The sequence below is a fragment of the Salvelinus alpinus genome, chromosome 30 (genome assembly GCF_045679555.1).
Source record: "Salvelinus alpinus chromosome 30, SLU_Salpinus.1, whole genome shotgun sequence".
Classification (NCBI taxonomy): Eukaryota; Metazoa; Chordata; class Actinopteri; order Salmoniformes; family Salmonidae; genus Salvelinus; species Salvelinus alpinus.
In genome coordinates this window covers 6,434,181-6,446,827 of record NC_092115.1, presented here as the reverse complement: position 1 = coordinate 6,446,827, position 12,647 = coordinate 6,434,181, and the positions used below count along the sequence as shown (strand labels likewise).

Below are 12,647 nucleotides of genomic sequence, written 5' to 3'. Positions count from 1 at the left end.
AAGACCTGATCCTAGATCAGCCCAGAGCTGTGGATAATGAAGACCTGATCCTAGATCAGCCCAGAGCTGTGGATAATGAAGACCTGATCCTAGATCAGCCCAGAGCTGTGGATAATGAAGACCTGATCCTAGATCAGCCCAGAGCTGTGGATAATGAAGACCTGATCCTAGATCAGCCCAGAGCTGTGGATAATGAAGACCTGATCCTAGATCAGCCCAGAGCTGTGGATAATGAAGACCTGATCCTAGATCAGCCCAGAGCTGTGGATAATGAAGGCCTGATCCTAGATCAGCCCAGAGCTGTGGATAATGAAGACCTGATCCTAGATCAGTACAGAGCTGTGGATAATGAAGACCTGATCCTAGATCAGAACTACTACTCTGAGATGCTCTGGTCAGAATAATCAATAATAAAAGATAGATAATACAGGTTACAGTCAACAGTAACATAGTCATTTCTTTTCTCCCTCAGTTAGCCATTTCCAGAGATGTATGGACACGACGGGCTGTAAGCAGTTCCAAACCAACACTTACATCAACATGAAGTGTTGTGACACTGACAAGTGCAACACATTCTAGACTTTCTGCTGTGTTGTCGGCATTGGTTGAACCAACGTGGAATGAACATTAAATTGATGTATGTGCCCAGTGGGATCCTACCATCACATCAACATTCTCATTTATCAACAATTATTTGACTTAAAATAAAATAAACTTTGAAACGCTTTTGTTGCTTTGAGTTTAAATTCTGGGTAGGCTAAATCTATTTTGCAAAATTATTGAATATGAGCAAAGATTATCAATCGTCATTATTGGAATGATACAACGTACACTCCTGAAATACATCATAACTTTACACTTTAATGACTACAATCAAAAAACATTTGTACACCATTTTTAACATTAGAAAATGGGATGTCGATTTTTTGGGGGGGGCTGATGACAATAACAGCTAGGAAGAAATAACATCCGCCTGACGACGAGAGGGGGGAGATGAGGTCGAAAAATAAAGAGCTGTGTATTAGAGACAGAGAAACAGCTCTAATGAATCAGAAGACGTGTCTAAAGAGCAAATCCTAACTTCGACTTAAGTTGAATTTCCACTTAGTCATGCATTGATGTCGATGGGAGACTAAGGCCTAGTATTCAATCAGACCAATCGTTAACAGGCGACAGACGACTCCATGCATAGCTGATGTTTTGGCGATATCGGAGGTGGAACTGAGTTGGAACTGTCAAATCGGTTGAGCAGCTGCTCTTGCGATCATTGTCACGAAGCCACATCCATCCCCCCTCGCATTAGAAGTTCAGAAGGAGAAAGTGTAGGTTATAATAGAAATAATGATGCTTAAATTAAAAATCGTTAAAAACAGAATAATGAGGATTTCTATTCTCCTAATGAAGGTGTAGTTTACATTTCACATTCCAGTGTTCCAACTTGTCAACAAGGCTGCGTTGGGATTTCTCTTAATGCGACTACATGCAGCCAATTGCAATGTCCACTTTACAGAGCCTCTTCAGAGGATTTATATTACAAGTGGCACTGGCCTAGCCACCAAGCTCACGTGGGTGCTAACAAGCAAGCTAGGTAATGCTAAGTATCAACCAGTGGAGGCTGGTGGGAGGAGCTACAGGAAGACAGGCTTATTGTAATGGCTGGAGTGGAATCAATGGAACAGGAGTCAAACATGGTTTCAATGGTTTCCATATCTCTGATCTGTTTGATACCGTTCCATTGATTCCACTCCAGCCATTACAATGAGCCTGTCCTCCTATAGCTCCTTCCACCAGCCTCCACTGGTATCAACAGCCACTGTCAGCCAACCCATCAGGGGTTGGAAGCTATGGTGAGCTTCGATTGGTCACGCACATCATGATATCGTGGAGGATTTGAATAAAGTTCAGCTTTCCCCAACTTTAGTCCCGCCTTGTTCGGCTCCCTTTCCCATGCTCGGTCCCTCTCCGCTTCTCTTGCTTTCCTTCCATTGAAAGTGAATTGCTTCTGAATGTTTCAGTGTGCGATTCCACTTCCTAGTATAAACAGGCCATTTAATGAAGACGATATGGGCGATGAAACTACGGAAAACCATTAATTTCCAATGGAAGATAGGCAAAGTGGGCGGGGGGACCGTTGGGTGATGCGAGCATGGGGGAGGGACATGAACAGGGCCGGACCAAAGTTGTGGAAAGCTGAACTTTATGCAAATACTCTGCGACATCGCTGGACGCTTGACCAATCGAAGGTCACTATAGCTTCCAGACTCTACTGGATTGGCTGTTGATACCTAGCACTACCTAGCTTGCTAGCACCCACACGAGCACGAAGCTAGCCTGGCGAGTCGTCCTAGTTAAAACGCACAGCTAGGTGTAATGACGGAAGGCGCTTGTGAATTTGACAGCTCTAACGCAGTTTCACCAACAACGTCTAAACATCAGGTATGCGGATCAGATTGAATCGGGCTCGAAGTGAAAGTTTGACTTAAGGAAGTTGGGATTTTCCACCAAGTTAATTGAACAATTTCCTGTAAGAATCAGTGGTGTGACAATGACAATAACAATGGAAGAAAGCTGTGTAAGAAAGCAATCACTGATGAAAAAAAAAAAAAAACTACAAATATATTTCAATACAAGGACATGTTTGTCTTCATGTCATGTCTCATATGAGGAGGTTCAATGTGAAATCAAATCACATTAAAATATCTCAGAACTCAGTCACCTTCCACCATGATGCCAGAATGGACACCTGTGAAGCAGCTACCTCCTCTAGGTTTTAATGCTAACCCTCCTGTAGGTTTTAATGCTAACCCTCCTGTAGGTTTTAATGCTAACCCTCCTGTAGGTTTTAATGCTAACCCTCCTGTAGGTTTTAATGCTAACCCTCCTGTAGGTTTTAATGCTAACCCTCCTGTAGGTTTTAATGCTAACCCTCCTGTAGGTTTTAATGCCAACCCTCCTGTAGGTTTTAATGCTAACCCTCCTGTAGGTTTTAATGCTAACCCTCCTGTAGGTTTTAATGCTAACCCTCCTGTAGGTTTTAATGCTAACCCTCCTGTAGGTTTTAATGCTAACCCTCCTGTAGGTTTTAATGCTAACCCCAGTTGTAGCTAACCTGATTCAGCTCATCAATCAACTAATTATTGGAATCAGGAACAGGGTTGGAGTTAAAACCTACAGGAGGGTATCTCTCCAGGAACAGGGTTGGAGTTAAAACCTACAGGAGGGCATCTCTCCAGGAACAGGGTTGGAGTTAAAACCTACAGGAGGGTATCTCTCCAGGAACAGGGTTGGAGAGCCTGTTCTTGGAACTAGGGGTAATTTCTTGCCGGGGCCTCAGTTTTGCATCAGGGCTGAGGTCAGAACAGTTGAGAGGTGGATTGTGGGAAATGTACAGTATGACAGAAAACAGTCACTCAACCTTTCATAACAAATGGGAAAACAATAGACATACAGAAACAGAAACACTGGTAAATAAACAGCTGAAGACAGTTGATGACAGTTGAGAAGTAGTAGTTGGAACTGGCAGGAAGCCTTCAAGTAACGGGATATCCCAGTGCAGTGTCCTATTCTGCGTTTGATTGGTTGGCAGCTCTACATGAGGGCGCAGGAAGTCTTCCCTGGTTGGACGCCGCCTTCCAGCTTCTCCGCCTCTAGGATCATGGTCTTGAACACCTCCACCGCCGTCTGAGACGGGGAAACAGAATAGAGTCAGAGTGGAATCTACTAGAACCCAGAATAGAATGGAATAGAAGACTAGTGTTATTATCTTTCAAAACACAACTAGCCATCTGAGACAGGAGAAATACAATGAAGTTAGTCCAGTAGAATATATTAGACCAGATTACTTTGTTATCTATCGAAACACCACTGTCTGAGACAGGAAACGTATAATAGAGTAAGAATAGAATAAAACTGAACAGATATTTTAATACTTGAATATATATTATAAACTGGGTGGTTTGAACCCTGAATGCTGATTGGTTGACAGCCGTGGTATATCTGACCATATACCACGGGTATGACAAAACGTTTATTTTTACTGCTCTAATTACGTTGGTAACCAGTTTATAATAGCAATAAGGCACATCAGGGGTTTGTGATATATGGCCAATATACCACGGCTAAGGGGCTGTGTTCAGGCACTCCGCGTCGCATCATGCATAAGAACAGCCCTTAGCCGTGGTATATTGGCTATATATACCAAAATGGACTGATGATTTTGGGGAAGCAAAGTTATAGAAAAGAGGACAAAATGGACTGATGATTTTGCAGTAAGAGCTGGGGAGGTAAGAACAGGTTTAAATGGACTGATGATTTTGCAGTAAGAGCTGGGGAGGTAAGAACAGGCAGTAGCAGAGAGAACAGTCTATGACTAGAGTGGCTGAGGTCTGAGGAACAATGCCAAATCTTTTCAACCTCCTAGACGTGCTGTCGAGTGTGAGAGGACCGTGTTAAGTTCTTGGTGATGTGGACACCGAGGAATTCAAGGCTCTCGAACCGTTCCACCTACAACCCTGTCTATGTGAATGGGGGCGTTCTCGGCCCTCCGTTTCTTGTAGTCCACAATCAGCTCCTTTGACTTGTGTGTGTGTGTGTGTGTGTGTGTGTGTGTGTGTGTGTGTGTGTGTGTGAGTGAGAGAGAGAGAGAGAGAGAGAGTGATGAACTTGTGAGGTAGTTGAAGAGAACCTTTATAGTTCTGAGTAGCTGATTGGCTGATGGTGGGACATGCCTGGCATCTGCTCTGAGCACTGCTAACCCCTAGAGATAATGGCCGATTTGAAGCGAATATATTCAACATGTTTGAAAAGGATCAGGACTCCTCCGTAAGTGCACTGGAGTGCCGGGAACACTGGAACAGCCATCAACCACAAATGTGGTATGTGCTTACACTACACCTTACTCTAGGTTTGATCCGATTTAGTGTCTAAGAGCTGATCTGGGGCCAGTAGATGGGGTAGTGTCTAAGAGCTGATCTGGGGACTGTAGATGGGGTAGTGTCTAAGAGTTGATCTGGGGACTGTAGATGGGGTAGTGTCTAAGAGCTGATCTGGGGCCAGTAGATGGGGTAGTGTCTAAGAGCTGATCTGGGGACTGTAGATGGGGTAGTGTCTAAGAGCTGATCTGGGGACTGTAGATGGGGTAGTGTCTAAGAGCTGATCTGGGGACTGTAGATGGGGTAGTGTCTAAGAGCTGATCTGGGGACTGTAGATGGGGTAGTGTCTAAGAGCTGATCTGGGGCCTGTAGATGGGGTAGTGTCTAAGAGCTGATCTGGGGCCTGTAGATGGGGTAGTGTCTAAGAGCTGATCTGGGGCCTGTAGATGGGGTAGTGTCTAAGAGCTGATCTGGGGCCAGTAGATCGGGTAATGTCTAAGAGCTGATCTGGGGACTGTAGATGGGGTAGTGTCTAAGAGCTGATCTGGGGACTGTAGATGGGGTAGTGTCTAAGAGCTGATCTGGGGCCTGTAGATGGGGTAGTGTCTAAGAGCTGATCTGGGGCCTGTAGATGGGGTAGTGTCTAAGAGCTGATCTGGGGCCTGTAGATGGGGTAGTGTCTAAGAGCTGATCTGGGGCCAGTAGATCGGGTAATGTCTAAGAGCTGATCTGGGGACTGTAGATCGGGTAGTGTCTAAGAGCTGATCTGGGGCCTGTAGATGGGGTAATGTCTAAGAGCTGATCTGGGGACTGTAGATGGGGTAGTGTCTAAGAGCTGATCTGGGGCCTGTAGATGGGGTAGTGTGTAAGAGCTGATCTGGGGACTGTAGATGGGGTAATGTCTAAGAGCTGATCTGGGGCCAGTAGAACGGGTAGTGTCTAAGAGCTGATCAGGGGACTGTAGATTGGGTAGTGTCTAAGAGCTGATCTGGGGCCTGTAGATGGGGTAGTGTACACCTGGCTTTAACTTCTTAGCGCTAGGGGTCAGAATTAAAAAATATATATAATTAAATAACGTGCCCAACGTAAAACGGACATTTTCTCTGGCTCAGATCGTAGAATATGCATATAATTTACAGATTAGGATAGAAAACACTCCAAAGTTTCCAAAACTGTCAAAATATTGTCTGTGAGTATAACAATACTTACGAAAACTTGAGAAAATGTAACCCGGAAGTGATATAAAAATCATTTAAAAACTGTGTTTCCTGGCCCGTCTAACCTCCATTTAAAGGGGTATCAACCAGATTCCTTTTCCAATGGCTTCCTCAGGCTGTGACCAGGCTTTAGACATAGTTTCAGGCTTTTATTTTGAAAAATGAAAACGTTTTTTCAAAACTAGTCAAGGGTCCTCCGAATAGTTCCTGCACGCGCGAGAGGAGCTCCCCATTTTCTGTTTGTCTCTTATTGAATAGGTTATGGTCCGGTTGAAATATTATCGATTATGTTTGTTAAAAACAACCTGAGGATTGATTATAAAAAACATTTGACATGTTTCTACGACCATTACGGATACTTTTTGGATTTTGTCGAACGGAACACGGCTTTGATTTTCTGAGCATAATGCGCAACCCAAATGGCGTTTTTTTGTGATAAAAGTAATATTTATCGAACAAAAATAACATTTGTTGTGTAACTGGGAGTCTCGTGAGTGGAAACATCCGAAGATTATCAAAGGTAAGCGATTCATTTCATTGCTTTTCTGACTTTCGTGACCAAGCTAACCAAGTTAATATAAGGCTAGCTTGTTGTAGCATTGAAAGCTACACTCACAAAAGCTTGGATTTCTTTTGCTGTAAAGTATATTTTCAAAATCTGACACGATAGGTGGATTAACAACAAGCTAAGCTGTGTTTTGGTATATTTCACTTGTGGTTGCATGATTATAAATATTTTTAGTAATATTTTTGCATTTGGCGCCCTGCAATTCTAGCGGTTGTTTTGGAAAGTGATCCCGTAAAAGGGATCCGTAGCTGAGAGAAGTTAAATGCCTTCACCTGGTTCTCCTTAGCTGAGGACTCCATGAAGGCAGCGTTCCAGGAGTCTGCTAGGGCCTTCCCTTCCTCATAGCTGATCACCCTGGGACACAAAAAAATAGCACACCAATCTGACATCACAGTGTTTCTGTGTGTGTGTGTGTGTGTTTGTTTGTGTGTGTGTGTGTGTGTGTGTGTGTGTGTGTGTGTGTGTGTGTGTGTGTGTGTGTGTGTGTGTGTGTGTGTGTGTGTGTGTGTGTGTGTGTGTGTGTGTGTGTGTGTGTGTGTGTGTGTGTGTGTGTTGTGTGTGTGTGTGTGTGTGTGTGTGTGTGTGTGTGTGTGTGTGTGTGTGTGTGTGTGTGTGTGTGTGTGTGTGTGTGTGTGTGTGTGTGTGTGTGTGTGTGTGTGTGTGTGTGTGTGTGTGTGTGTGTGTGTGTGTGTGTGTGTGTGTGTGTCATACCGTTCCATGTGCAGGTCATTCTTATTCCCCACCAATATAATAGGTACTCTGTAGAGAAACACATGTTGTATTAAATGTATCCCAAATTCCAAAAATGACACAGTCAGGTTACAGTAGAGGGTTAATTTACAGTCAGGTTACAGTAGAGGGTTAATATACAGTCAGGTTACAGTAGAGGAGGGTTAATATACATCAGGTTACAGTAGAGGGTTAATATACAGTCAGGTTACAGTAGAGGAGGGTTAATATACATCAGGTTACAGTAGAGGGTTAATATACAGTCAGGTTACAGTAGAGGAGGGTTAATATACAGTCAGGTTACAGTAGAGGGTTAATACAGTCAGGTTACAGTAGAGGAGGGTTAATATACAGTCAGGTTACAGTAGAGGAGGGTTAATATGGGGCGGCAGGTAGTCTAGTGGTTAGAGCGTTGGACTAGTAACCGAAAGGTTGCTAGATCGAATCCCCGAGCTGACAAGGTAAAAATCTGGCATTCTGTCCCTGAACAAGGCAGTTAACCCACTGTCCCTAGGCCGTCATTGAAAATAAGAATTTGTTCTTAACTGACTTACCTAGTTAAATAAATGTAAAAACAGAGATATATGTACATCAGGTTACAGTAGATACTCACTGAGCTTTCCCCACCATATCCAGAAGTTTCTCATGGATAACCTGAACTACTTCAAAACTGGAAGAGAAGAAAAACAGCAGATGACATACGGTACTACATACTGTCATACTGTACTACATATGGTACTACATACGGTACGTCATACTGTATTACATACTGTACTACATACTGTCATACTGTACTACATACTGTACTACATACTGTCATTTACATTTACATTTAAGTCATTTAGCAGACGCTCTTATCCAGAGCGACTTACAAATTGGAAAGTTCATACATATTCATCCTGGTCCCCCCGTGGGGAATGAACCCACAACCCTGGCGTTGCAAGTGCCATGCTCTACCAACTGAGCCACACGGGACCACGTGTGCAGTCATACTCATACAGTCATACTCGTACAGTCATACTGTACTACATACAGTCGGGTTACAGTACTACATACTACATACTGTCATCCTGTACTACATACTGTACTACATACGGTACTACATACTGTCATACTGTACTACATACTGTACTACATACTACATACTACATACTGTCATCCTGTACTACATACGGTACTACATACTGTCATCCTGTACTACATACGGTACTACATACTGTCATCCTGTACTACATACGGTACTACATACTGTCATCCTGTACTACATACGGTACTACATACTGTCATCCTGTACTACATACTGTACTACATACTGTACTACATACTGTACTACATACTGTCATACATACTGTACTATATACTGTACTACATACTGTACTACATACTGTCATACTGTACTACATACTGTCATACATACTGTCATACATACTGTCATGTACTACATACTGTACTACATACTGTACTACATACTGTACTACATACTGTACTACATACTGTACTACAGACTCTACTACATACTGTCATACTGTACTACATACTGTCATACATACTCTACTACATACTGTCATACTGTACTACATACTCTACTACATACTGTCATCCTGTACTACATCCTGTACTACATACTCTACTACATACTGTCATACTGTACTACATACTGTACTACATACTGTCATCCTGTACTACATACTCTACTACATACTGTCATACTGTACTACATACTGTACTACATACTGTCATACTGTACTACATACTCTACTACATACTGTCATACTGTACTACATACTCTACTACATACTCTACTACATACTGTCATCCTGTACTACATACTCTACTACATACTGTCATCCTGTACTACATACTGTACTACATACTGTCATACTGTACTACATACTGTACTACATACTGTCATACTGTACTACATACTGTACTACATACTGTCATACTGTACTACATTCTGTACTACATACTGTACCACATACTGTCATACATACTGTACTACATACTGTCATAAATACTGTACTACATACTGTACCACATACTGTCATACATACTGTACTACATACTGTACTACATACTCTACTACATACTGTCAAAATCAAATCAAACTTTATTTGCCACATGCACCGAATACAACAAGTAGTAGACCTTACAGTGAAATGCTGACTGACAAGCCCTTAACCAACACTGCAGTTCAAGAAGAGTTAAGAAAATATTTACCAAATAAACTAAAGTAAAAAATAATAAAAAGTAACACAATAACATAACAATAACAAGGCTATATACAGGGGGTACCGGTACAGAGTCAATGTGGAGGCTATATACAGGGGGTACCGGTACAGAGTCAATGTGGAGGCTATATACAGGGGGTACCGGTACAGAGTCAATGTGGAGGCTATATACAGGGGCCACCGGTACAGAGTCAATGTGGAGGCTATATACAGGGGGTACCAGTACAGAGTCAATGTGGAGGCTATATACAGGGGGTACCGGTACAGAGTCAATGTGGAGGCTATATACAGGGGGTACCGGTACAGAGTCAATGTGGAGGCTATATACAGGGGGTACCGGTACAGAGTCAATGTGGAGGCTATATACAGGGGGTACCGGTACAGAGTCAATGTGGAGGCTATATACAGGGGGTACCGGTACAGAGTCAATGTGGAGGCTATATACAGGGTATTACGGTACAGAGTCAATGTGGAGGCTATATACAGGGGGTACCGGTACAGAGTCAATGTGGAGGCTATATACAGGGTGTTACGGTACAGAGTCAATGTGGAGGCTATATACAGGGGCCACCGGTACAGAGTCAATGTGGAGGCTATATACAGGGGGTACCGGTACAGAGTCAATGTGGAGGCTATATACAGGGGGTACCGGTACAGAGTCAATGTGGAGGCTATATACAGGGGGTACTGGTACAGAGTCAATGTGGAGGCTATATACAGGGGGTATCGGTACCGAGTCAATGTGGAGGCTATATACAGGGGTACTGGTACAGAGTCAATGTGGAGGCTATATACAGGGGGTACCGGTACCGAGTCAATGTGGAGGCTATATACAGGGGTACTGGTACAGAGTCAATGTGGAGGCTATATACAGGGGGTACCGGTACCGAGTCAGTGTGCGGGGGTACAGGTTAGTCGAGGTAATTTGTACATGTAGGTAGGGGTGAAGTGACTGCATAGAAAATAAACAAGAGTAGCAGCAGTGTACAAAATAAATGGGGGGGGGGGGGGTCAATGTAATAGTCTAGTGGCCATTTGATTAATTGTTCAGGGGTCTTATGGTTTGGGGGCTGCCTTTTGGTCCTAGACTTTGCGCTCCGGTACCGCTTACCGTGCGGTAGCAGAGAGAACAGTCTATGACTAGGGTGGCTGGAGTCTATGGCAATTTTATGGGCTTTCCTCTGACACCGTCTAGTATATACGTCCTGGATGGCAGGAAGCTTGGCCCCAGTACTGTACTGGGACATACGCACTACCCTCTGTAGCGCCTTACGGTCAGATGACGAGCAGTTGCCATACATACTGCCACCCATCCTGTTAAACATCCTGTTAAACATCCTGCCATACTTCCTGTTATACATCCTGCTCATCCGGCCCTATAATACACCTGATTCAGCTGCTCATCCGACTCTATAATACACCTGATTCAGCTGCTCATCCAGACCTATAATACACCTGATTCAGCTGCTCATCCAGACCTATAATACACCTGATTCAGCTGCTCATCCAGCCCTATAATACACCTGATTCAGCTGCTCATCCAGACCTATAATACACCTGATTCAGCTGCTCATCCAGACCTATAATACACCTGATTCAGCTGCTCATCCAGACCTATAATACACCTGATTCAGCTGCTCATCCAGCCCTATAATACACCTGCTTCAGCTGCTCATCCGGCCCTATAATACACCTGATTCAGCTGCTCATCCAGACCTATAATACACCTGATTCAGCTGCTCATCCAGACTTATAATACACCTGATTCAGCTGCTCATCCGGCCCTATAATACACCTGATTCAGCTGCTCATCCGGCCCTATAATACACCTGATTCAGCTGCTCATCCAGACCTATAATACACCTGATTCTGCTGCTCATCCAGACCTATAATACACCTGATTCAGCTGCTCATCCAGCCCTATAATACACCTGATTCAGCTGCTCATCCAGACCTATAATACACCTGATTCAGCTGCTCATCCAGCCCTATAATACACCTGATTCAGCTGCTCATCCAGCCCTATAATACACCTGATTCAGCTGCTCATCCAGACCTATAATACACCTGATTCTGCTGCTCATCCAGACCTATAATACACCTGATTCTGCTGCTCATCCAGACCTATAATACACCTGATTCAGCTGCTCATCCAGACCTATTATACACCTGATTCAGCTGCTCATCCAGACCTATAATACACCTGATTCAGCTGCTCATCCAGACCTATAATACACCTGATTCAGCTGCTCATCCAGACCTATAATACACCTGATTCAGCTGCTCATCCAGACCTATAATACACCTGATTCAGCTGCTCATCCAGACCTATAATACACCTGATTCTGCTGCTCATCCAGACCTATAATACACCTGATTCAGCTGCTCATCCAGACCTATAATACACCTGATTCAGCTGCTCATCCAGACCTATAATACACCTGATTCAGCTGCTCATCCAGACCTATAATACACCTGATTCAGCTGCTCATCCAGACCTATAATACACCTGATTCAGCTGCTCATCCAGCCCTATAATACACCTGATTCAGCTGCTCATCCAGACCTTGGTTAGCTGAATCAGCTGCTCATCCAGACCTTGGTTAGCTGAATCAGCTGCTCATCCAGACCTTGGTTAGCTAAATCAGCTGCTCATCCAGACCTTGGTTAGCTGAATCAGCTGCTCATCCAGACCTTGGTTAGCTGATTCAGCTGCTCATCCAGACCTTGGTTAGCTGAATCAGCTGCTCATCCAGACCTTGGTTAGCTGATTCAGCTGCTCATCCAGACCTTGGTTAGCTGAATCAGCTGCTCATCCAGACCTTGGTTAGCTGAATCAGCTGCTCATCCAGACCTTGGTTAGCTGAATCAGCTGCTCATCCAGACCTTGGTTAGCTGAATCAGCTGCTCATCCAGACCTTGGTTAGCTGAATCAGCTGCTCATCCAGACCTTGGTTAGCTGAATCAGCTGCTCATCCAGACCTTGGTTAGCTGAATCAGCTGCTCATCCAGTCCTTGGTTAGCTGAATCA

The 12,647-nt window shown here is 43.8% G+C and overlaps 1 protein-coding gene across 2 annotated transcripts in view; it reads right to left on the bottom strand.

The window, feature by feature from the left end:
* Nucleotides 1–841: 841 nt before the first annotated feature.
* The window catches only part of LOC139559613 (GTP-binding protein Rheb-like), a 39,848-nt gene continuing 28,042 nt past the window's right edge, over nucleotides 842–12,647 (bottom strand). Inside the window, exons 5-9 of one of the 2 annotated variants that reach the window (XR_011671795.1) lie at nucleotides 7,999–8,055; nucleotides 7,368–7,415; nucleotides 6,929–7,010; nucleotides 3,255–3,681; nucleotides 842–3,211 (exon numbers count right to left, since the gene is read on the bottom strand). Coding sequence is in view for 1 of the 2 variants with exons in the window: in XM_071375758.1 (XP_071231859.1) it covers nucleotides 3,589–3,681; nucleotides 6,929–7,010; nucleotides 7,368–7,415; nucleotides 7,999–8,055 (280 nt within the window). In the remaining variant the exon portion in view is untranslated. Of the gene's footprint in view, nucleotides 3,682–6,928; nucleotides 7,011–7,367; nucleotides 7,416–7,998; nucleotides 8,056–12,647 lie in introns of both variants that reach the window. The other variant, XM_071375758.1, reaches the window with a different exon arrangement.